Source organism: Muntiacus reevesi, chromosome 5 (genome assembly GCF_963930625.1).
Source record: "Muntiacus reevesi chromosome 5, mMunRee1.1, whole genome shotgun sequence".
Taxonomy (NCBI): domain Eukaryota; kingdom Metazoa; phylum Chordata; class Mammalia; order Artiodactyla; family Cervidae; genus Muntiacus; species Muntiacus reevesi.
In genome coordinates, this window is record NC_089253.1 from 34,800,749 (window position 1) to 34,825,146 (window position 24,398).

Genomic DNA, 24,398 nt, shown 5'->3' on the forward strand with positions numbered 1-24,398 from the left:
AAGGTATGTGGCTTCTCGGGTCTCAGCCCTGACTTCCTGTGGCCCCTGTGAAGCTTTTACCAGGGGCATCTGTCCACACTCCTCTCCCAAGTTCTGATCGGTGGGTCTGAAATACAGCTATGGCTCTTGCATTATTTTAACTTCCACAGGGGATGGGCAACAGATGGGGTGGGAATAAATGCAATAGGCCAACCCTTTAACTTAGAGATGAGGGCATAGAGACCACAAAACACTACACAGACAGACGTGTGTTCCCTCCTGGAAACAGATCCTTCAAAGACTGGGACTTGAACTCCTCTGCAGCAGTGTCTCCAGAACCTAGAACCGCATCTACCTAGTAGGCTGATTTGTTGGCAGAATTGTGCAGTGAATGAGTGAATATAATGTCAAGCTTCAGTCAGAAAACTGGTCCAGGATAGCGCACTGGAGCCTGTGGAAGGTGCTCCCCCACTAGTTTGCTGGGTTATTCACCCTGTTTGCTTGACTTAAACAGTCTTCCTTGCACCAGCCTGCGCTGTCGCCTCCCAGGCTCTCTAATTGCGTTGCATCATAGGAAGTCAAGGTTAGTCACAGCCAGCCATAGGTGACCGGGCCCGGTCCCTGTGGGAGCACACGCCTTAGGGAGTGTCTGGAGTCTGGGGAAAATGGGGCAGGAAGGTCAGGGGCGTGGAGACCAGCGCGGGCTTTGAGGCGGGAGGCCCAGCACCCGGGCAGCTGCGGGAGGTGGAGCGGGAGCGGGGAGGGCCGGTTGGTGGCGGCCTGGCTGAGAGGGAGGGGCCGTCAAACCTGCTGGGTGGCGGCTGCACTCTGCGCGCAGCAAGGCAACGGACCGACGGCCCGGAGGCGCTTGGCGCAGGTGAGACGCTGGCTGCGGGCAGAGGGCTCGGAGCGCGGCCAACGAAGGGGGCTCGGTCAAGGGAGGCGGCGCGACTCGAAAGGGCAGGGAGGCGCTAGAGACCCAGGGATGGGAAGCTGACCCGGGGCCCCCCCGGGGCTGGGGGATGGCGCACCTGGCGGCTCCCACCTCGCCCCGATCCTGTGTCCGATCGCGGGCTGCCCTGGGGCGAATATTGCTGCGTCTCCAGCCTGGCAGGGCGACCGTGTCGCCCGGGGAGACGAGCTCCCCAGTGTGAAGCCCCAGCATCCGTCCCGCCCCAGAATGGGAAACTCCCGCGGGGACGGCTGGCGTCCCGCCTGGAGACCAGAGCTGTATTGCGTCCGGGGCTCATGGTGCATCTACAGCGACCCTCAATGGGCAGTTTCACCCCCATGAGGGCGCCGACCACATTCCCCCCTTAGGCCAGGAACCCTGAAGGTTAACAGCAAGAGGCGATTGACAGATATTGTCCCCTGAGCCATTATTTAGCTTCCACGAAGAGGCTAGTGGGCCGAGAGATGTGAGGGGCAGAGGGTGAAGGTTAGCGGTGCTTGGAGAGGTTTTAGGTGTTCCTGTCTGGGTCCAGAGGGAGAACCCCTGGAGACAGGAGCTAACCCTAGACGTGAGAAGTGTTTGTGTTGCAACAGCGGGGAAACCAGTCACTTTCTGAAATAAATCACTTTAAAATTTTAGCCAGGCGCCTGTCTAAAAGTAGCGGAAATGACCCCTTCCTTCACGTTCTCTTCCACCACGGCCCTCTGCGACTGCCGTTTTCCTCGCATCCCTGACCCTTGGCACGGTCGCCCCACCCATGGCTCTGCTTGGCTCATAAAGTGACAAATGGATTTTACCTGTATTTTTACATTCACTTTAATAGGTAATGTAGCTTATGGTTAAAGGAAATGTGTCCTGTTTTTAACCCGATGTGCAACACATTCAATACAAACTGGGTTTTGCCCCATGTTGAACACCATTGGGAAGAAAAAATACTACACTGTGATCTATGCAGCCGACACCTGCTCTTCATGACTGAGAGCTTGTCTGCTTGATATGATGTAGTTACCCTCTGTTCCAGCGTCTCTGGAAAAGTTGTGGGATTAATATGAGGGCTCTATTAATATGGCCCCTTAATTTTACAAGCACCTGACATCGGCTGAGGAAGAAGGCGTGGTTTCTGGTTATGAATTCTCTGTTCTGGGACTACAGGAGGCAAACATTCAATTTTCTTTTCAAAGACCTTGGATTTCCTCTCACTTCATCCATACACAATGGAAACAGTGGCTTGCTTATCTCACACTCTGCAATTTTCCTTACATTCTATGGGTTCCTCCCTGCCCCTACTGGGGGGTGTTGGTTATGATGGGCTAGGTGAAGTTATTGAATCTCACCAGTAACTTTATTTAAAGTATGACACCAATATATCCTTGGTAATGTGTCTTCCCTAATCTTAGCACAGGGCATTTCAAAACTGTTGGGATTTGGCCAGGGCTGAGGGAAAAGGGGGATATAAAGAAAGAAAAACTTCCGCTTTCTTATCTCACCACCACTGCCATGCTCAGTTGGTCAAAGTACAGATGTTACCTATCTATGTAGGCTGTAATCAAAAGATTATCTCTTTCCCTCAAGTGCATCTGCTCATTGAAAATGGATAAAGGCAATTTTCCTGTACATAGGGCCACTCCCGTAGCCAAAGTTCCTGTTATTGCAAACCTGTTTATGATTGTAAGAGAGCAGAAGTCACTATTCTGTCATCAGCTAATGGCTGCATCTGTAGACAAATCTCCAGTCTACACTTGTTTCTATAGACAGGTTTTATAGCAAAAACTAGATTATTCACAATACTATACAATACTGAATATGGACAATTATTAGCCAAAGATTAGTGATGTAATTCCCACATTTGTTTTGAACCCAGCTTCCTTTTTAACCAGTCACCCCTCTCCCCTGGGTTTAGAAACAGAGATGATTTCAATTTTAGCTGTTTTTGTTTCTCTTGTCTGTTCACCTACATAAAAATAAAATGGGTCTCAAGGTACACGACAGAAGGAAGAAGGAGACTCGAAAGATCTATCCACCTTGTGTGAAGAATTAAGCAGCAAACATCAAAGCAGGCTCATGTATTCCCCTGGCAGGATTTGGATTGTCTAAGCCATTATCCATCTCTTCCTGGTATCACATCATAATGGGGTTTTACAGAGTACTGGGCACTTTCCTTAATAAGCAGCATCGTGAGGTCAGAGTGTTGTTGTTGTTTAGTCACTAAGTCGTGTCCAACGCTTTTGTGACCCCACGGACTGTAGCCCGCCAGGCTCCTCTATCCTTGGGATTTCCCAGGCAAGAATACTGGAATAGGTTGCCATTTACTTTCCAGGGCATCTTCCCCACCCAGGGATTGAACCCACATCTCCTCCATTGGCAGGCAGGTTTTTTACTGCTGAGTCATCAGGGAGGTCAGAGTTACAGCCCTATTTCATAAATGAGGAAACAGACTGAGAGACAGTTTCTGTCCCAGGCCTATGTGGCAGAGCCAGATCTCAAGCCAGAAATCCCTCTATGACATCACAACTCCTTCTCATGTGTTCTTTGTCGCTTAGTTTGTTTAATTTAGATTGGGGGGTGGTTTGTGTTTTGTTTAATATATTTTGACTTGAACTCATAGAGTCTAAATATAGAAACACTCTTTTGGGTACATTTCAGAGCCATCTTTGTTCAATGTGATCACAAAATATTTTAGGGCTGAGGATAGCCTTAAAGATTATTAAGACCAATCTTCTTGTTTTCAAAGAAGAAAAGTGGATTCAGGGAAAATTCAACACCCCATGAAGCTTCCCCAAATGTACTTTGCTAATGGATTACAGAGAAAACCTAGGTCTCCCAGTGTCCAGGCAGTTGCTATTTCTGACATGTGGACTCCTGAAGATTTCCTACCTACATAAATTGAATGGTTTATTTCCATGGACTCTGTTGCTTTAGGGTCTGTGACAGCAAGCCATAGCCCCTCTGAATCCTGAACCCAGATACCTGTAGATTCTTCTACTCTAACTGTATTCCACACTACATGAGGGAAAGAATCTTATTTATCAGGCCTATTGTGTCATTCCTAGCACACTGCCGAAAGCACTAAAAAAAAAAAAAAGTGTTCAATATATAGTATATCAAACACACTTTTGAATAAGTATCAGATGTCATGAGGACCTCGTGTAGCTACAAGTCACAGAAGACCCTGCTATGGGGGGCTCAGTAACTAAGGAGCTTGTTCTCCTCAGTACCAGATGTCTGGAGGTGCAAAGTCCAGAGCTAGAGTAGGCTCATTCCACTCTTATCATGCTTTCAGCCTCCCTTGAGGACAGGCAGCTCTTCTGTGCTTAATAGAAAGAAGGGCAGAAGCCATGTACCACTTGAGTCTGTCCCTCTTTTATAATATAATAAGTCTCCTGTATATGAACCTTCAAGTTGTGAACTTTCAAAGATGGGAACATGCCTTCCATCACCATCACGTGTGAGGGTAACTGCAGCCTGCCCTCTGTCTCTTGTTGCTGACGATCCTTCAGCTCAACCATCTCCGCCCTCCTCTCCTTCCTCGTCAGTAACTCTTCTTGCCTGTTCACGCAACACCAGGCCCTGTGTGCCTGCTGTCGTACTGAACTACTGTACATTTCAAGGGACTGTTCAGCTCAGTTCAGTCACTCAGTCGTGTCTGACTCTCTGTGACCCCATGGACTGCAGCATGCCTGGCTTCCCTGTCCATCACCAACTCCTGAAGCTCGTACCGACTCCTGGAGAAGTACCCACTACAAGGTACTGTACTGTAGGATTAAAAATATTTTCATTATTTTTGTGTACGTTTTTTATACATTATTTGTGTGAAAAGTATTATAAACCTATTACAGTACAGTACTATACAGCCAATTGTATTGGGTACCTAGGCTAACTTTATTGGATTTACAAACAAATTGGACTTACAAACACACTCTCAGGGCTTCCCTGGTTGATCCAGTGATCCTGCCTAACAAGATACTGGTTTGATGCCTGCTACGGCAAGATCCCACATGCCATGGAGTAACTAAGCCCATGAGCCACAACTACTGAACCAGCACTCTAAAGCCCTTGAGCCATGCTCTGCAACAAGAAGCCTGCACACCTCAGCTACAGGGTAGCCCAGGCTCGCCACAACTAGAGAAAAGCCTGATGCAGCAATGACAACCCGACTCAGCCTCCCTCAAAAAGGGAAAGACTCAGAACCGACCTTGTTCATATGTAGGGGGCTTACTGCAACATTAAGATCTTTCCAGGAAGCTCCACCCAGTAGACCCCTTACATCTCACTGGCATAAAAATTATACCACACAACCACCCCAAACTGTAAGGAGCCTGAGAAAATCTAAATCTAGTGTTTTAGTTGGATGTGTTGCCAATACAGCAAAACAAGGATCCTGTGAATAAGGAAGAAAGGATATCTGGTAAAGCAAATAGCAGCATCTGCCACAGTGTGTTTTATGGGTCACTGACTCTGTTTTCTACATCTGCTGTTGTTTTTCATTTTATTTACTTTTTTTTTGTTTGGTTAACTAAAAAGAAATAAATAAGACAGTGGATCTAGGGAACTTTTTGAAATTGTAGGTTCCAAGTCTGGCCCTGAGAAATGCTGATTATTTAGGTCTGGGTTGGGTCTATGAATCTGAATTATAAACTGGGCACTGCAGGTAATTTGAATGCAGGTGGTCACAGGACTACAACTTGAAAAACACTGAATTTGGAGGAGTTTGGTAAAGGCAGCTTCATTTTATTCCAACAGCTTTCTGTCTCACTCCTCTTGAGGCTATCACTTTTTTTTTTTTTAATTCCCCATTTTGGTCAAAACAAATAAAATAGAAAAGATAGGAAAATTAGAATTCGGATTCAAGAGATCCAACCTCTAAGTAATTAATGTAAGTTTCAGGAAGAATAGTAGGAATTATATAACAGAAGAAAACCACCCAAAAGTGAAGAGTATGATTTTTAGATTGAAAAGGTAAAGTACTTAGAACAATAACCAAACCAAACAGAAAAAGCCCAACATCAACTTACAACACATTGAAATATCAGAGCATGAGGATAAAAAAAGAGAAGGATAAAAACTACAAACATAGTTTTAAAGAATCTGCCTGCCAATGCAGGAGGCACAAGAGATGTGGATTAATCCCTGGGTCAGGAAGATTCCCTGGAGAAGGAAGTGGCAACCCACTCCAGTACTCTGGCCCAGAAAATTCCATGGACAGAGGAGCGTGGTGGGCTACAGCCCATGGGGTGGCAGAGTTGGATATGACTGAGCACACATGCACATACACAAAAATCTGTTAAGTTCTACAAGGTTTTTACGGAGTCAATACTAAGTTACCTCTCCTGAAGCAACCACGTTCAATGCTTTTTGCTATGTTTTTCTTATATTTACTACCATTTTCCCAAATAACATGCAAATATTGCAAATATTGGCTCTTTTTTTGTACACCATTCTAGATAATATTTGCTGACATCCTACCTTGAAGGATGAGGTTATTTAATTTTTTTTATGCAGCCATCATCATGGTTTACTTTTTTTTCCCAATTATTTTTATTAGTTGGAGGCTAATTACTTTACAATATTGTAGGGGTTTTTGCCATACATTGACATGAATCAGCCATGGATTTACATGTGTTCCCCATCCTGAACCCCCTTCCCACCTCCCTCCCTATCCCATCCCTCTGGGTCATCCCAGTGTACCAGCCCCGAGCACTTGTCTCATGCATCCAATGAGGTTATTTTTTAATTAATTTATTTTTTAATTGAAGGATAATTGCTTTACAGAATTTTGTTGTTTTCTGTCAAACCTCAACATGAATCAGTCACAGAAAGGATGAGGCTTTAGCTCTCTTAAACACTATAATTCTACCTCACATTCACTTCCCTTTCTTGCAAGGTCTCTATATAGTTATATTCTAATATTTTCTGATATAGTAATATTTAGGGTTTACATTTTTATGCCTATGTAAATATTCACAACTCAACCATGTGATAAACCAAGAGTTTTTACACCTCTTTTCTTGTATACCTTTTCTCTGCCCACTGGAGTTAGTCATTGCTGCATCTTCTTCAATTGTTTAGGTTTTGGGTACGCATTACTATTAAGCTGGCCAATAAGTTCATTTGTGTTTTTCTGTAACATGGAAAAAACTGAGTGAACTTTTTGATCAATCCGGTACTTCTAGTCTATCCTTTGACAAGATGGTAAAATCTCAGTAGTTAATCAACATCAAGTAAGTAGCCAGTTTGACTTTTTCTTTCTTGGAAACATCTCTGACTCGCCAACCCCCATTCCTTCTCTGAGTTCCTTCTTTTCCTGGGAGTTCCTGGTTGGCCCTCCTTCCTGACTTTCCTCCGGGTTCACCAGCTCACCTTGGAGGGTTGTGATTGCCAATGACTGTGACATCTTTTGCTGTTGACATGGCAGGAAACATTCCACTCCTCAGTGTTAATAGAGTGAGAACAGGTTTATCTGGCGTAGGCTGAACTCAAGTTTGAGGAAAGCTAAGTGTTTTCAAACCTGTCTATGGGAAATGGGAGAAAGAGCTTGCCAGAGCAAGAAGGGCCACTAGTGAAACCAGAGGCTGGGCAGCCATCTTGTTCACTGAGAAAGTGCTAGACAACTTCACTGAAAGTGTGGTAGGGTAATATATTAAACATTTTTTCCCTCGTTGCTTGAAAAACAACCCATCTTTCAAGTCCAGATATCCCCCTTTTACTCTAAGTATGTTGAAGTGGCAACTGGTAACTGGCCCTTTGTTGATGACATCCGTCAGCTGACTTTCATCTTCCTTCACCATGACTCAACTGGCTCAAATTCTGTTAACATAAGTTCTTTGTGCCCAAAGCACTGTAAGGCCAAACAAACTGAAATGTCAGTTTGGAGCAGAGAAAGGTTTATTGCTAGGCCACATAAGGAGATGAGGTGGCTCAAGTCCTAAAAAGCCCAAGGTCCCTGAAGGGTTTCAGCAAAGCATCTTTAAAAGGCGGGTTGGGTGAGTGGGGATGGGGGTGGGGGTCACAGAGTAAAGGTGCACAATTCTCTGACTAGCCAATGGTGAGGCAATAGGGTGATGTCACAGGAGTTAACCTTATCAGTCCTTAGGCTCCAGGAGGTCTGTGGCTATATGCGCATGGTCATCAAGTAGTTAACATCTTCCACTTGCTAGAGAAGGGGAGGTTTTTACATCTGCAAAACAATTCAGGAAATGTGCATCAAATACTGTTATCTGGGTACTTCAGTTCAGTCTCTCAGTCATGTCAGACTCTTTGCAACCCCATGGGCTGCAGCACGCCAGGCTTCCCTGTCCATCAGCAACTCCCGGAGCTTGCTCAAACTCATGTCCATCAAGTTGGTAAGGCCATCCAACCATCTCAACCTCTGTCATCCCCTGTCATCCCCTTCTCCTCCTGCCTTCAATCTTTCCCAGCATCGGGGTCTTTTCCAATGAGTCTGTTCTTTGCATCAGATGGCCAAAGTATTTCAGCTTCAGCTTCAACATCAGTCCTTTCAATGAATTCATAAAGGAGCTAAAGCAGAGGATATGGGGAAAGTTCCCATAGGGTCCTTCTCAGTTACAGTTCCTTTTCATTTTTTGTTTCACAAAGGGATTTTAGAATTAGGAAGGGCCATGGAAATTACCTCTTCCAAACTATATCCATTTAACTGTAGAAAAACACATATACACACACAATGTGAGAGTTTCCAGTTAACTTTTATTTAGGACAAAATGAGGACCACAGGCCAGGAGACAGCATTTCAGATGGCTCTGAGAAACTGCAAGGGAGGAACTGGGATATATAGTTTTGTAACAAAGGACAGGTAGTTTCTTCTGTGCTCAGGGAATATCTCCTGGAGAAGGAAATGGCAACCCATTCTACTAATCTTGCCTGGAGAATCCCATGAACAGAGGAGCCTGGTGGGCTACAGTTCATGGAGTTACAAAAAGTCAGACACGATTGAATGACTAAGAATTTCACTTCTTCCTTCCACCCTGTTGGAGAGGGGAATTGTTCTTGGACTGCTCCTGAGTTGGAACTGGTTCATTGGGGAACTATTTCTCGTGAGGTATAAGCCTACCCTAGTTGGAATTAGTCCATTTGTTTTGTAGGGTAAGGTTTATTTAGTTGGGAACCAATTCAATTGGAATCAGTTCTTTGGGGAACTAGTTCTTGTCGGGATAGGCGGCCTAGTTGGAATTTGTTCATTTATTTTGCAGGGTAAATTTATTTACCTGAGTTGGAAATTGGTTCATCTGTGCATCAGTGCTGGACTGTGTCATTTGTGCAGGAATTTGCCTACATCTTTTGTGTTTTGGTGCTATCAAACTTATAAAAATGGGAACTATTTCACCTATCCCGAAGCAAAACTCTTTGGGGCATACATTAGATACATTAAGATCAGAAGAGCAATGGACCCTGAATGGCTCACAATTATACAGTCTCACAGTTAGGAGCATTTTGCAAAAGAGAGAAACACTGATAACAAACCAAGGGCTCCCCTGCTCATGAGGCATCCAATTCTGTTGACTTAAAAAACAGTCACAACTTGAAAGTTGAGAGTTATGTTTCATTCAGTGGGAATTTTTAAGCCCGGGAAACAGCATCTCAAGTGACCCTCAAGAGAACTGCTCCAAGGAGTGAATGGAGAAGCCAGGTTAAATAGAAGCTTGCAACAAAAAGGAGGTAGTCTGAACATCATAAGTATTCTGTGAATTAAAGAAAACCAGATATCCCAAGTTAAGGAATTTAGTACTTTTCTATGTATGGGAAGACCTAAGAGTCTGGGCTCACTGAAATCATTCCTTTCATATGCATCTCAGCTATCTGGGGCCAGTGTTCTGTATTTTCACATCATGAGTTCCTCCATGCTTACCATAGGGAGTGGCTGCAGCCCGATGGTTATGAGATCACGCAGGTATTCTCCTCCTTCCTGGATGCCCTGAGGGCTCAGAAGCTTACACTGGAAAGCCAGATTCACTGACGATTGTGAAATCCCTGTTTACAATGTGGCAGGAAAGATTCCATTTCTCAGTTCTTATTTCCTCTACAGGAGTCCCAGGTAAACTGACAGTGGAGAGCTTCAGCTCCAGCTTGGGGAGCTCTGCCTGTGAAGAAAAACTCTGTAGGAGGCATTTTGAACAAAGGCCACAGGTCTAGTGGGACTGGGAAGTCACAATAGTGTGGCTTTCTGACTGGCTCTGGTTTGGTTTATTCTGGTTATTGTGGCAACACGCAGAAATCTAGTACTACCTGCTGGAGCTTAAACGAGAAGAACTTTTAAGGTTCCCCCGTTCCCACCCCCGCTTCTCATTTCTTTCTCCTCAAACCCTCTGCAAACAGGCAAGTGGCTATGGAAGCAACTGAGAACTCTGGGCCAGGCTTACTCTCTGGCATGTTCTGAAGGTCCCACAGCCCACTGTGCCCCAGTAGCTGACACCCAGTTGGGTGAGGACTCTCCTCTCCTCTTTCTCCTTTAAGCTGAGCAACAGGCCAATTAAAACTGTGTGGGCATGGGGCAGGCCTTAAAAGCCATTAGGGCACCTGCCACTTGAAGGCTCCTATGACAGGATAAGCGGGTCACAGAACAGACCAGGCTTCCAGGCAGGGCATCTTCCCCCACAGCAAGGTTCCCATGTGCCATCTGGCACATACTGGCTCAAGCAAAACACTGAGCCCACTCCCCTGGCCACCACTTTCCTGGCAGAACCAAAAGGCAGGCTCTTCAGCCTGTCTTTCCTCTTACCTTCACCTCTTTCCCCTTTGGTATTAAACAACAGGGAAACCTAGTCATCCTAGGAGAAACCTGCCTATATCTTTGAGATGTAAATGTCCCATCTGGTCTTCTCAGGAACGCTGCTCTCTGTTGTCTTTTAAAATGCCAATTTTAGAGAAGGTAAAATAATTTAGGAGTTGGCCTGTCCAAGGTAACTAGAAATCCTAAATTCTCTTCCTGCAAATATTCAGCTGTCTAACAGGTGAGCTTGACTTGTTCCATGTGGCAGTAACCCAATTTTAATACAACCTCTTTTGTAAACCGATCAGTTTTACATCGCTGTACCTAACTCAGGGCTTACATCTTGGAATAAGAAGAAAGGCCTCTCTATTTGTGAGTTTGTATGTGGTGATGGAAGTTTATTGAACAGCTAGGCCACTCCCAAGTAAGTAAGATACTGAAACATTAATTACTGAATACTGGCTTCCTTTTACAGAGAAACTAAAGATATCTTTGACTATTAATGAATGTTTGGTGCCACCTTGAGATGTTCTCTAAGAAAGCAAATAATTTAAAAAATTATCACTGGTATTTATGCTCACCAATAAGGTCAGTTTATGGTTGCTGAAGGAAAGTAGGATGTGTGTTTTCAGTAAAGAAGGCATGTAGAATGGAATTGCTTTTTTTTTTTTTTGGAATTGCATTTTTATTAAGGAAAAAGGAAGTAAGTCTGATTTAGAGGTGACTAAGTTACCTCTAATGATGAGCAAAATAAGTGGTGACTACAGAAAGGTTTGTGGAAAGTGACACTGAGGAAAGAATCTTGCACATGGTACAAGTTTTCTGATGATGTTGAACCACGTTTATAACAAATTTTAAGTTCTTTACGTTTACACGATTTGCTCTGTATTTGCCTTTGAAATCTTTGTTACTTTGGCTAAGTAAATAACTATTGTTTCACAATGACCTATGACCCTATTGTGTTTTAAGTTTTTTTAAGTTTCTTTGGACAAAACTTTCCAAATCAAGTTATAATAAAGTTCTTTTGACCTCTAGCTAACTTTGGGATGCTTCCAAGAGCTCCTGAAACACCCCAAAGGGAGATATTAAACTAATTAGGTTCACTTAGTGTACTAAATTACATGGGAAGTGTTGTCAAATGAGTAATACATCATCTTAGGTTATATAGTGTGGTAAATGGTACAGGGATTCTACATACTATGTGGAATTCGGATATGTCTTGGCAATATATTATCAATCATAACTCTAGTTGTTACCTGAAGCAGTTGCATGTCACAACAGTAACTGGGCTTTGTCAACTGCACTGTCATCAGGTTTAAACATGAGTTCTTAAGTCTTTTGTTACTATAGACAGTTATGGTTTCACTGCGATGCCTTTGCAAAAACGCCTCCCCTTCAAGATTTATAAAAAGGACTTTGCAACAAATACAAGTTTCTGACTTTCTGACCATAGTGCTGAACTGAGTAAGAAATTGAAGAATTCTAATGGGAAACCTGTTGGCTTCATAAAGTTGTTAACAAAAAGAAATAGTTATCTAGGACTGAGTGAACTGGTAAATATGGTCATAATTTTTGTGGTTTCCATCTAAAAATTACTGGTTCAAACCTATGTTTTCCAGGTATAAGAAAAACCTCCTCCTTAAACTAATTATGACCTACAGTAACTTGGTAAATTTTACCTTTTGTGAGCAGAAATGAAACATTTACCATTTTTCCCCCCTCTCTACCTGGTTGATCCTGCCAGTAACATATGCTTGTCTCAAAGATTAAGCCATGCAAAAGTAAGTGTGGCCAGTACAATGAAACTGCAAACAATTCATTAAATCAGTTATGGCTTCTTTGGTTGCTCGATTATTGCAACTGGATTACAATTAGTTACACTGATCACTGTTCGTTCTTTGGTGAGCACTGTGTCTCTCTATGCAGTATATCACCGTCCAATGTTACTAGCTGTTATTACTTACATCCTGCCTAACGTTTAAGATTGTTGTTTCTGACAGTAATCAAAGTGTAATCAGGCCTCCAACAAAACTTCTGTGGCTAAACATCTTGAGAAAATAGATCATATTTATAACATAAAACAATTGCTAATAGTGTGATTCTAGGTATGGGATGACACAACAAGGGAAAATGTCTTCTGGATTATAATTAGAGAGAACCCAGAGAATCTTTAATTATTGATGGGGCCTGGTCCAAAATTTAACAACTGGAATGGCATATCAAGAATTTTTGCCCGAACTGGGATGAGTCTTCCAGCCCCATGTGATAAAAGTTGATCAAGAAATGTCTCCCAAATATTGGTCAAATTCCTAACCAAGAGGCGAAGACCTAAGTGCAATCAGCAGTTGCGGCCCTCCAACATGAGCCAGCGAGCCCCGAGAAAGAATACCTGCCATCTGTCGATCATCAGATGGAGGCCACTCCCCAGGGTGAACCCTGAGGAATACAGGACCGCAGGCCCCAGATAGCTGACACGCTACCAAGGAAGCGATTTTAATGAACCCTGACTCTTGCATCTTCCCATACACAGAAAAGCACAATTCTTTAACTTAAAATGCTGGTTCCTGGGTTTGAAGTTCAGTATTTCCAAGTCTATAGGAATAAAGTAGGGACTTTCAAGGGGAACAAAGGAAGACAAGTCTCAACATCTGGGACACTGGCATTGGTGGTGGACACTCTGAAAAAGACCCATGGGACATAGCAGTTAGAAGAGTCATTGCCCCCTTTCCCACAAGACTCTGGAATGAATTTGGACAGTGGGAAACTGTTTCAGGGAAAAATCAATTCTAACTCCAAGTTGGAACCGTTTATTTGACCTGCTTTTCATTGCTTTTTTTTATCATAATCATGCATATTGGCCTGCCTCAGAGAATCCTGCCCCTCTGCCTGACTGTTAAAAGTGCTTTTGTTCCAGACTGTCCACCATAGATGGCAGAAAGGGAGAAATTATCACATTCTCTGCCCGAGGCTTACCATTTAGGAGATGTTTGCAAGATTAATGGTCTTTTTACTTTGTTTCCTCAATCTATAAAAGAACCTAGCCTCCAGACCCGGACAAGATGGTTATTTTGAGACAATAGTCTGCATCTTCTCAGTCTCCTGGCTCTCCAAAGTCGTATTCCTTGCCTCAATACCTCATCTCCAATTCATTGGCCTGTCATGTGGTGAGCAGAGCAAGCTTGGACTCGGTAGCAGCAGGAAATATTCATTTTCTCATAATAAACAAAGAAATTCTGATCCTAAGAGCTTATGTATCTTACTCAAGATCATGGAGTAAGTTCGCAGCAAACTTTGGACCCAGGTCTTCTGACTCAGAGGCTAAAGTTCTTCATTAGAGCTTCAGAAATAGTGGGACTTAGCACAGGTTTGTTCTTCAGTCCTTCAGATCCCAGTACCACCTGATTTTCAGGATAGTTAGATAAGGCAATCAAGAAACGTCCAGCTCCAATGCCAGCCCTTCTGTGGAGCCTTCTCAAATTCTCTGTTGAGAGTTACTCTATGTCCCCAGGCAATCACTGTCAGTATACCTCATGATGTTCAACTTTTCACAAGTATCTAGTTCCCTGCTAGATTATAGACCCCTTGCTAGTAGGGATCCTTTCTTATGCATCAAGTCTTGTATTTCATAGGTGCATGTCAAGGAGAAAAAAAAGGTGGAATGAGATCATCTTTTTTTGAGGAATTAAATGAAGCTGGGAGGTAACTGAGCTCATTTTTGTTGTTTTTTGGCTGTACTGGTTCTTCACTGGCAAATGGGCTGCTCTAGTTACGGCACTTGGGCTCCAGAGCATGCAGGCTCAGCAGTTGTGACTCACAGGCTTAGTTGTTCACTCACGTAGGATCTTAGTTCCCTTACCAGGGATAGAACCCATGTCCCCTGCACTGGAAGGCAGATTCTTAACCACCAGACCACCAGGGAAGTTCCTAACTGAGCTCTTGTTCGTGGTAATTCTGTTCCATATCATAATGCATTCATGCCAGAACAAGGTTCAGACTCATTCTGGTCTTACTCCTTTTGACCATGCTGTTCTAAGAACCCATCTCACAGAGAAAATAACAAAGGTATACTAACTGTCAAATTCTGAAGACAAGTGATGGACTTCAGAGGTGCTTGAAGCTTCCTAGGCTAGCACAGAGTAGGGAGACACCTTGCCTGAAGTTCAGGAGTAAGCCACAGTCACATTGGCCTGTTGGAACTTTCAACACCACGCCCTGTGATTCTCCTGCATTCTACTGCTTAAGCAGCTCACAGGACTGGTAAACAAGGAGCGGTGTGAGCAAAACTGAGTCAGGCACTGCTGGTTCTATTCCAAAGTAAATGCAGACCAGAAATCCTGAGTGTTTCTCCTGGGAAGGACAGATTCAGGAAGTATAAAAACCATGCTCTGCAGTAGAAGAATACGCTATATTCTTCCCATAACCTATGCCCAACTGGCCAAACACATCCACTGTTCCCATTAAAAAAAAAAAAAAAAAAAAAAAAACCACCACCCAGCCACTACCATCTGCAAGGTGACATGAAGGTTCACAGTGACATCCCCACCTCCGGGTCAGCCACTCAAAGCAAAGGACAGTAGCCTTGGTTCTAAGAGACAGGACTCAGTTTCTCCTTCATTGAACATGGGAATGGGAATTAGAGGATCATGGAAGAGACAAAACTGATACTTACTACATACTTGTTTCTAGTTAGCTCCTAGACATTTTCAATTCATCCTCACAAGATCCCTGTGAGGTAGACGTTAAGGTCCCTTTTTAGAAAGTGGCGTACTGAGATTCAGTGAGTATAGGGGACTCAGCCAAGGTCTTCGACTTTTGAGTAGACTGTCTTTTTCCATTCCTGATAGAGACAATTTCAAGACTTAATGCATTCCCCCCACCCCTGCCCTCACATACATACCTCATGGAAGAGAATAATGTCTGGTCTTTTTGGTAAAGACAGTAGTTGATGGTAGGGCACAGAGAGAGTGCTGGGCAATATCATCCAGCCACAGGGATGCCTGGCTGCAACCGCCTCTCACCCCTTGTACCCACACTACATGCAATACTTGTTTTTCAAGTAAGCTTCAGTGATACTTCCCTCTATAACCTTCCTCCTCTTTCCCTCAGGCTGGAGTTCTCCCTTTATTGTCACAACACTACACTGTATTAGAATAGTTAATTTATGTGTCACAGTAGCTAAATTACCCTTCTTCAGCACAGTTTGACGTTATTGTAGGCAAAGGCCTCCACTGAAGATTGATGAAATCCATTTTCAAGAATAAAAAGGAGATAAGGGTACCAAGACAATTCAGTGGGGGAAAGAAGAGTCTTTTCAACAAATAGCAGGGATAACTATATAATAATAAAGCAACCATACCACCTGCCCAGGGGACAGCCAGAAATGCTTAATGAACAGCATGATATACTCTCAAGTTATCTTCTATATTGTTTTCCCTGTTCCTGCAACCACATGCCCGTACACATGTGTATACAAATACCTGGGATGTTCAGTGCTACATAAAATAGGATCCTATTATATAAGTGGTCTTTTCCATCTTTCACGTCTCCGCCAACAGAACCTCATGGAAAGCCTTACAGAAGAATAGGCGTTAACACTAATTCCTTCTTGATAGTGGTCATATAACATTCCACGGTGAAGACTATCCCATGGTGAAGCAGAGGTCCAGGCTGTGACAGTTGCTAGTCTACGCATCTGTATCCTGTCATCACAAATTTGAGGAAATTGGCTTTAATGCTCCCCTTGCTGTGGATGCCAAGTCCTAGATTCTGCTAATTTTGAGAAAGAAAATGAAACACCTGAGAAAGAAAATGAAATTTATTTTTCCTGTTTTTCTGATCCTCTCACTCACCTCCACACACCCTTTCCTTCACAGTTCCTACTTTCCCCATCTACAATAGAGGGAAGCACTGGATTTGTTTTAAAAGGCACCGTATTAACAACAGGCAAACGGCGCCACCCGTGGCTTCTCCTTTCCTCTGCACCACCTCCCCTGCTCCTAGGACTCTCCTTTCCTCGCTCCCGACTCTTCCCCACTCTCACCTCCTCCTCTTCAAGGGCTTCTACCTTGTCTTACATTTCAATTACCTTAAATGAGAAAGAAGGAATACAGATTGTGGGGGGGGGGGGGGTGGTTAAAAACTAGGAGTATAAGGAAAGAGATGAAGCCTTAATGCTCCATTTCCAGTGATCTCCGCATGAAAAGCTGCCCAAGCCTCTAGTCTTCTTGATTTCCAGCCTTAGCTCAAAGCTACTATCTCTCAAAACATTTAACCCTCCCTTCATACTCCCATTTTATCTCGTGTGATAGCAAGAGAATAAACATATTAAAAGCAAGGAAATTTATCTTTGTGGAAAGAAAGTGAAAGTTGCTCAGTCATGTCTGCCTCTTTGCCACCCCCGTGGACTATACAGTCCATGGAATTCTCCAGGCCAGAATACTGGAGTGGGTAGCCTTTTTTTCCCTTCTCCAGGGGATCTTCCCTACCCAGGGATGGAACCCAGGTCTCCCGCACTGGAAGCAGATTCTTTACCAACTGAGCTATCAGGGAAGCCCATCTCTGTGAAACCACTTTCTAATGTTTTCCTATCTATAGCCTTTCCTTAGATTGAAGTATTTTACAAGATTCTGTGTATTCAAGGACCCTCACCCCTTAAATGTTTACTATTTAATATTTCACAATTTTTTTTAAGCTGGACTTTTCAAGGACTTAAGTCTATCTGAATAGTATTGTACAAATTAGTAGAAGTCTACATTTTTACTGTTCTGTTTGAAATTACTTCATTTCCTCTTTTTCAAGACTGGACCCATCTTCACTCTCTAGACAATCTATAATGTAGCTAATCTAATAACCTATTGGGCTTCCCAGGTGACTCAGTGGTAAAGAATCTGCCTGCCAATGCAGGAGACGTGTTCAATCCCAGGGCTGGGAAATCCCCTGGAGAAGGAAATGGCAACCCACTCCAGTATTCTTGCCTGGGAAATCAAATGGACAGAGGAGCCTGGCGGGCTGTAGTCCAGGTAGTTGTAAAAAGAGTTGGACATGACTGAATGACTGAACAACAACCTATTAATTTGTGCTTTTTAAACTTTTTATTTGATATTGGAGCATAGTTGATTTACAATGTTGTGATTGTTTCAGATATACAGCAAAGTGATTCAGTTATGTATACACATGTCCTATTCTTTTTCAAACTCTTTTCCCATTTAGGTTGTTACATAACATCGAGCAGAGGTCCCTGTGCTATATACAGCGGGTCTTTGTGGCAATAACTTATTGATTTAATGGAAGAAACTTCCCCTGCTCCTCTCCCCTGTCAAATCAGGATACTTGGCCTTCCAAGAAGAACACAGGAAGTTAAAACTGGTTTCTCCAGACAAGGTGCAGGTCTTAGGATCCATTGGTGTGAATTTTGAAACAGGTAGATGGGAAGGGTGAGGCTGGACAAACTGGGCGGACGCCACTCAAGCTGACAAGGGCTGTTTCCATTTAGGGTTTTGCTTTTCAGAAAAATGGGGAAGGGCAAGGAGGATTTGCAAAGGTGGCTTTCTGTTCTCTGATTAGGAAAGCAAAGGAGCGTCACCGGCTTGATCAGGAGAGGAACAGGGTTAACCATTACATGAAAATATAAATTTTGAAAAATGTTTTCCAGTAGAGGATTAATAAAGAATGAGAAGGGGGCCTTCCAGTAATGGCACGGATAGGCAATTCCTTTCTGCAGTCCCTGCCCCCCTCCCCCTCCACAATAAGCATACCGCTAGACAAAGTTACCAAAACCACCCATTTCAAGGAACTGGAAATTGGCCAAGGTGGACAATAAATGGAGAAGCTGTGGTGACTGTTAGGGTACTTGTTAAATAGGGTCCTGGAATGCCGCATGGTGAGCCTGTTGACAAAAGCCTACAAGAGAACTGAAACAGAAAACCTGGTTGCCCACAGGACCTGGATGAGCCCACTGTGGGGGGCAGGGTGGGAGGAGGACAAGGTAGAAGGGGCAGGACTGCGGACACATGCCCTTACTAGGGTCCACAGATGGACTATTTCAGGGTTCCCAGGGAAGCCAAACTGGTCAGTTCAGACCAAGAAGAGCAGCGTTTAGGTATGCTTTGCAGGCTTCTCATCCTAGGGGTACACTGTGGGGAAGGCCCCGGGACGTCAGATTGTTTATCACTGTGACTCAGCAGCTGTTTCACGGGCATGCTCACAAGAGGTTAGTGTCAGTTCAAAGCCCCTGCAGGCCACCTGCCACACAAAAGGTGCCAAGGCAGCAATGTTTCGGAGGAGCCCAGCTAGCCTCTCACCAGCAGCATTTATTAAGAAATGATTTAGACCTTCAGGTAAGAACGGCGGGAGACCGTGGCCTTCTGGCTGCACCCTAATGGGGTCCCCCCGACTCAGTCCACATGACTTACTTTTTTTTAAATGTTGACCTTTTTTTTTTAAGCTTTTATTGAATTTGTTACAATACTGTTTCTGTTTTAGTTTTTTGGCCACATAGCATGTGGGATCCTAGCTCTCTGACCAGGGATCAAACCCCAAGTAAATATTAACCGCTGGTTTACAAGGGAAGTCCCCCTCAGTCAGTGACTTTTACATAAGGTGGTGCTGGCCATGAAAACAAGTCACTCGGCTGCCTGTACAGACACAGCTCATGATAGTGATGGGGGCAGGCTAAGAAAAGTTTGGCCTCATGGCGTAAACATGGGAACGAATGCTGGGCAGTGAGCAGGGGAAATAAATGCACAGCTTTGCTAGCCTGCAGTCACAGCCCCAGCTGCGAGCAGCTGGCCAACCAGGAATTTAACAGGGAAAACCCTAGAAATGAGTCACAGAATAGTTGAGATAAAGCTCTCTGCATTATCTCTGGCTGAATGACAGGCTTTGTCATTTTAGCAAATCTGAATGACCTTATACTTAGAGGGGTATAAAAAAACCTTAATTTTTCAAATTAGGTGAAAAAACAGTATTTTCAACAGAACATCTTTACAGTATTAATTATCAATTAGCATTCCCATTCACATCTTTTGCCCATTCTTCTGTGGTCTTTTCCTTACTAATGTGTAACAGCTCCGTAGCAGAATAGCCATTTATCACAGCTCCTGCAGACATCTTCCTGAACGGTTTGCCTTCTGATTGTTTCATATGTAAGATGTTTATGCAGGTGACTTTCTCTTTTTGAAGTCCCTCTTTTACCCTTATGTTTAGGAAGGTTTTTCTATTCTAAGATCAGGAAATATTTACCCATCCCCTGTTCCCTCCGTTCTATTAAAAAAAAAATTTAGCTGCTCCTGATCTTAGCTGCAGCACTGATTTTCTAGATGCAACATGCAAACTCTTAGTTGCAACATGTGGGATCTAGTTCCCTGACCAGGGATGGAACCTGGGCCCTTGCACTGGGAGCTCGGAGTCTTTGCCACTGGACCACCAGCGAAGTCCCCCCAACCCTTTTATTTTACCCATTCTTTTAAAGCCTTGGTGCCTGCATTGCAGGAGACCCAGGTTTGATCCCTGGTTTAGGAAGATCCCTTGGAGAAGGGAACGGCTATCCACTCCAGTATTTTTGCCTGGGAAATCCCATGGACAGAGGAGCTTGACAGCCTGTAGTCCATGGGATCACAAAGAGTCAGACATGACTGGGCAACCAACAGTTTCACTTTAAAAAAAAAAAAAAAGCCTCAGAGCTAGTGTATTCTCCTGGGCTTGTTAACTCACTGAACAGATAAGACTTCAGTGATATAACACAGGTATGTTCTATGAGAAGGAGGGGCTCTTTCTTACTACAGCTTACAACTCGGAAGCCTCAGTCATGGATCATGTTTCCTACAGAAACAACTATTTATGTCTTCATTCAGCCACCTAACAGCTGTTGCCTTCCTCTTTAGGTGTCCTGGGACTTGATGGCAAACTTCAAGGGCCATGCGCTCCCCGGGAGCTTCTTCTTGATAGTTGGACTGTGGTGGTCGGTGAAACACCCACTGAAGTACTTTTATCAAAAGGAGAAGAGCAGCCAACTGACCCATCACTACCAGCGTCTCGAGATCATCGAAGCTGCAATCAGAACTTTGTTTTCAGTCATCGGTAAGGTTGGGAGTCATCTGACTCAGGGAATTCTCATCAAACCCAGAACCCAAAAGCCATCTCCTGGCCCCTGTGAAACAAGTTTCTCCACCAGTAGGGGTAATGGAGAATTTTCAGTTGGGCGCTAAATATCCTACCATAGCGTCCACTGTGTACCAAGCTTTGGTAGGCTGACGGTTGATAGCACCTTTGCTGTTGGTTGTTTAGTCCCAAAGTTGTGTCTGACTCTTTTGCGACCCCACAGGCTGTAGTTGTATGGCTGCATTCCTATTGCTCTTTGTCCCCTAAGGAACAACACAGGCACGTGTCTGCAGATTTCTTGGCAAATAGCTTACATGGAAATAATGGCATCTGAGGCAGCAACGTGGGTCCACAGGGCATGGCCACCCCCACCTGTCCCTGGGGGTGACTTGGCCATCTGTTGGTCCTGGAGCGGTTCTCCCCTCCCTGACCTCCATTCTCGTTTCCCTGCAGGGATCCTGGCAGAGCAGTTTGTTCCTGACGGGCCCCACCTCCACCTGTACCACGAGGACCACTGGGTAAAACTCATGAACTGGCAGCACAGCACCATGTACCTGTTCTTCGCAGTCTCGGGCATCGTGGACATGCTGACCTACCTCATCACCCACGTCCCCCTGGGGCTGGACAGACTGGTTATGGCTCTGGCCGCCTTCAATGAAGGTAACGAAGTGGTATGGATGGAGATTTAGAGGGACTGGAGCACAAAAGATCAGAAATATTGAGACTTTAGTTACCTTCCCCAGAAAATCCCACTCTCTGAACTTGAAAACCCCACAAAGGACCTGATCCTGTGCCCTGGATGGTACAAATGACAGACTCCATAAAGTAGTGCAGGAAAGTACGGGATTTTTAGCCAAAGTCAGGTGGTGTCAGTGGTAAAGAACCCGCCAGCTAATGCAGGAGATGCAAGGGATGCAGGTTCGATCCCTGGGTCAGGAAGATGCCCTGGAGAAGGGAATGGCAATCCACTCCAGTATTCTTGCCTGGAGAATCCCATGGATGGAGGAGCCTGGCAGGCTACAGTCCATGGGGTCGCAGCGTTGGACAGGATTGAAGCGACTTATTAGCACGCTAGGCACAGACGACTCCTGCCCGCCTGCGCGGCCCCTCCACACACCATGAGGCGAGGGGGCGACCCTCTAGTTAGGGGAGAAGGGCTCTGTCTGGCTCCATCAGAAGGCCCACCAGCAACCAGCACACAGCTCCCAGGGTAACTCATGTTAACTGGGAAAACGCAAGCATGTCGTGATCCAACCCCTTCATCTGCTTCTGTACTGCAGGAAGAACTGAATAAAGGCTGGAGGAGGGTAAGAGTGAATTTCAGGTACACACAGACAATTTGTCACACGTCAGCAACACCTCACTGTCCTGTATTGGACCCTACCATCTCGGTGAAGAGGTGTTACGATTCATCCTGTGCTTACACACTTACACACGCACACGCACACCCCCTGCATCAGAGGGCTGCCCCCGAGCGTGACGTGAACTGACTTCCCGAGTGCTGGAAGCTCCAGCTTTCACAGACACTGCCCAGCAAGGCTGAGGTCGGGAGAGGACCCTCGGGCCTGATGGTCCTCTGCTCCGCTCAGGCTTCCTCTTCTACTACCACGTGCACAACCGGCCGCCGCTGGACCAGCACATCCACTCCCTGCTGCTCTGTGCTGTATTCGGGGGCGCCCTCAGCCTCGCCGTGGAGGTAGTCCTTCGGGACAACGTCGTGCTGGAACTCTTCCGCACCAGCCTCCTCCTCCTTCAGGGCACCTGGTTCTGGCAGGTAAACCCACGCTCCCCACCTGGTGTGAGCCAGGATGAAGCGGGTGTGCAGAGCAGACCAGGAGAGGCAGCACTGACGCACCACGCCAAGGGCCTCAGGGCCCGCTTCTCTGCCCCCTGCCCGCGACCTGTGTGACCTTAGCCATCCACATCCTGCTGACGCATAGACAAGCGAGCAGGCCGAGGCTGTCCCTGACCCACCTTCCCAGCAGAGTTACTAATACCGTTATCAGACTCTCCTTGCTAGACTGCTCATCTGCAACATGGGCCCTGAAACTTTAAGCAAGGACCCAGAGCTAACTGAGAGCGATTGCCTGCACAGAGGCCGCTCAACACCAGCAGAGGGGTGGGCTGTGAGCTGTCTGGGTAACTGCGAATACTCTGGCGGGCTTGGGGGCTTCGCAGGTCCAACTAACCTAACAGCAAGGCTGGCTCCTCTATTTTAATCCGCCAGATTGGGTTCGTGCTGTTCCCGCCTTTTGGAGGCCCTGAATGGGACCAGAACAATGATGACAACATCATGTTCATCACCATGTGCTTCTGCTGGCACTACCTGGCCGCGCTCTGCATCGTGGCCACCAGCTACTCACTAGTTTACTGGTAGGTCCAAGAGGAGGTGACTCTTGTCAAGTGTGTCTTCCTCACCAGCCCTGTCCTGGAAATGTATCACCCCACACTGTTCTGATCTTCAGTGACCTCTCCTAAGTGAGCAGTGCAAACATCCACCACGTGATGAGGGCCAGCCATATGCCTACTTCTGTGTGCCTGTACACGAGGGTGATGAAATCTGAGAAGGCAAAGGACCTCTCGGGTCACAGAGATCGGACAGACCCAGGTTTTGAAGGCAGTTCTGGTGGATTTCAGGTCGGAGGTTTGACAGGAGCAGCTCTGCGTCAGGACTCTGTCCTGGTTCACTGGGAGCCCATCACCTAGGTGCTGGGTCCAGGCACACGTGACCCTCAGGTGAGACACGACAGCAGCAGGCGTTCACAACAGCACTGGTACTCCAGGTCATGAGAGCAGCTCTGAGTGCCTGGCACTGCCTGTGCCCGGCACTGTGGTTACACTTAGTGTATAAATCACCTCGCTTCACGCTCCCCTGCGAAGAATGCACGTGATGTCTGTAGCTGGGGAAACCAAGGCTTCGCAAGACTGGGTAACTGGGTCAAGGTCACCCCAGGAGTAAACAGCAGAGCCCAAGTCTAACCACCATACACCTGGTCCTACTAGTTCTGTGTTGTCAGAGATGCCTCGTTCTCTCCTGGTTCCTGATTTCCCTACCCAGTGCAGAGATGCTTCACCCAGAGAGTTCCACACACATTAAACAGCAAGCAAACAGGCCATGGTTTCTTTCAGTTCTATTGCCCGGTCTGTGAAATGATTACCTAGGGGTGGGGGGAGACCGAGGTCCAGTCTCAGTTACAACACTAACCTGTAAATACTACTGACCGTGAGGCCCTTCATCTACCAGAGTCCTGTCTAAGCAGCCAGAAAGGTAGTATTTGAAAGAGAGAGAACGCCCTGAGAGCCGGGGAATGCCTCTGCACCCCTGGGTGAGGGAATATGTCAACCTGGGGGCTCACCCATCTGCCCTTGCTGTCCCCGTTACAGCTTCCTGACGCGGGTGAAGAGGCCGGAAGACAGAGAAGTCATTGGGATTCAGAAGCTGAGGTCGGATCACACATACCGGAAGGCCCTCCTGAGTGGCTCTGATGAGGAGTAGGGGCGGCTCCCGGTCAGCAGCGGAGGGTGGCGTGTCCTGTAGGCGCTCGGCCAGCGGTCAGTGGGCCAGCTCCCTGCCTCCGCTGCTGCCCTCACTGTGATCTGCTCCCAGGGTCCCACCTTCTCGCTTAACCAACTAAGGTCCGTGTGGGT

General features: G+C 45.5%; 1 protein-coding gene across 1 annotated transcript; it reads left to right on the forward strand.

The window, feature by feature from the left end:
• Nucleotides 1-738: 738 nt before the first annotated feature.
• TMEM45B (transmembrane protein 45B) lies at nucleotides 739-24,343 on the forward strand. Its single transcript, XM_065937402.1, has 6 exons — nucleotides 739-856; nucleotides 20,534-20,729; nucleotides 21,204-21,410; nucleotides 22,340-22,524; nucleotides 22,978-23,123; nucleotides 24,135-24,343. The coding sequence occupies exons 2-6, from the start codon at nucleotides 20,549-20,551 to the stop codon at nucleotides 24,244-24,246; spliced, it is 831 nt and encodes a 276-aa protein (XP_065793474.1). The 5' UTR covers nucleotides 739-856; nucleotides 20,534-20,548; the 3' UTR covers nucleotides 24,247-24,343.
• Nucleotides 24,344-24,398: the final 55 nt, after the last annotated feature.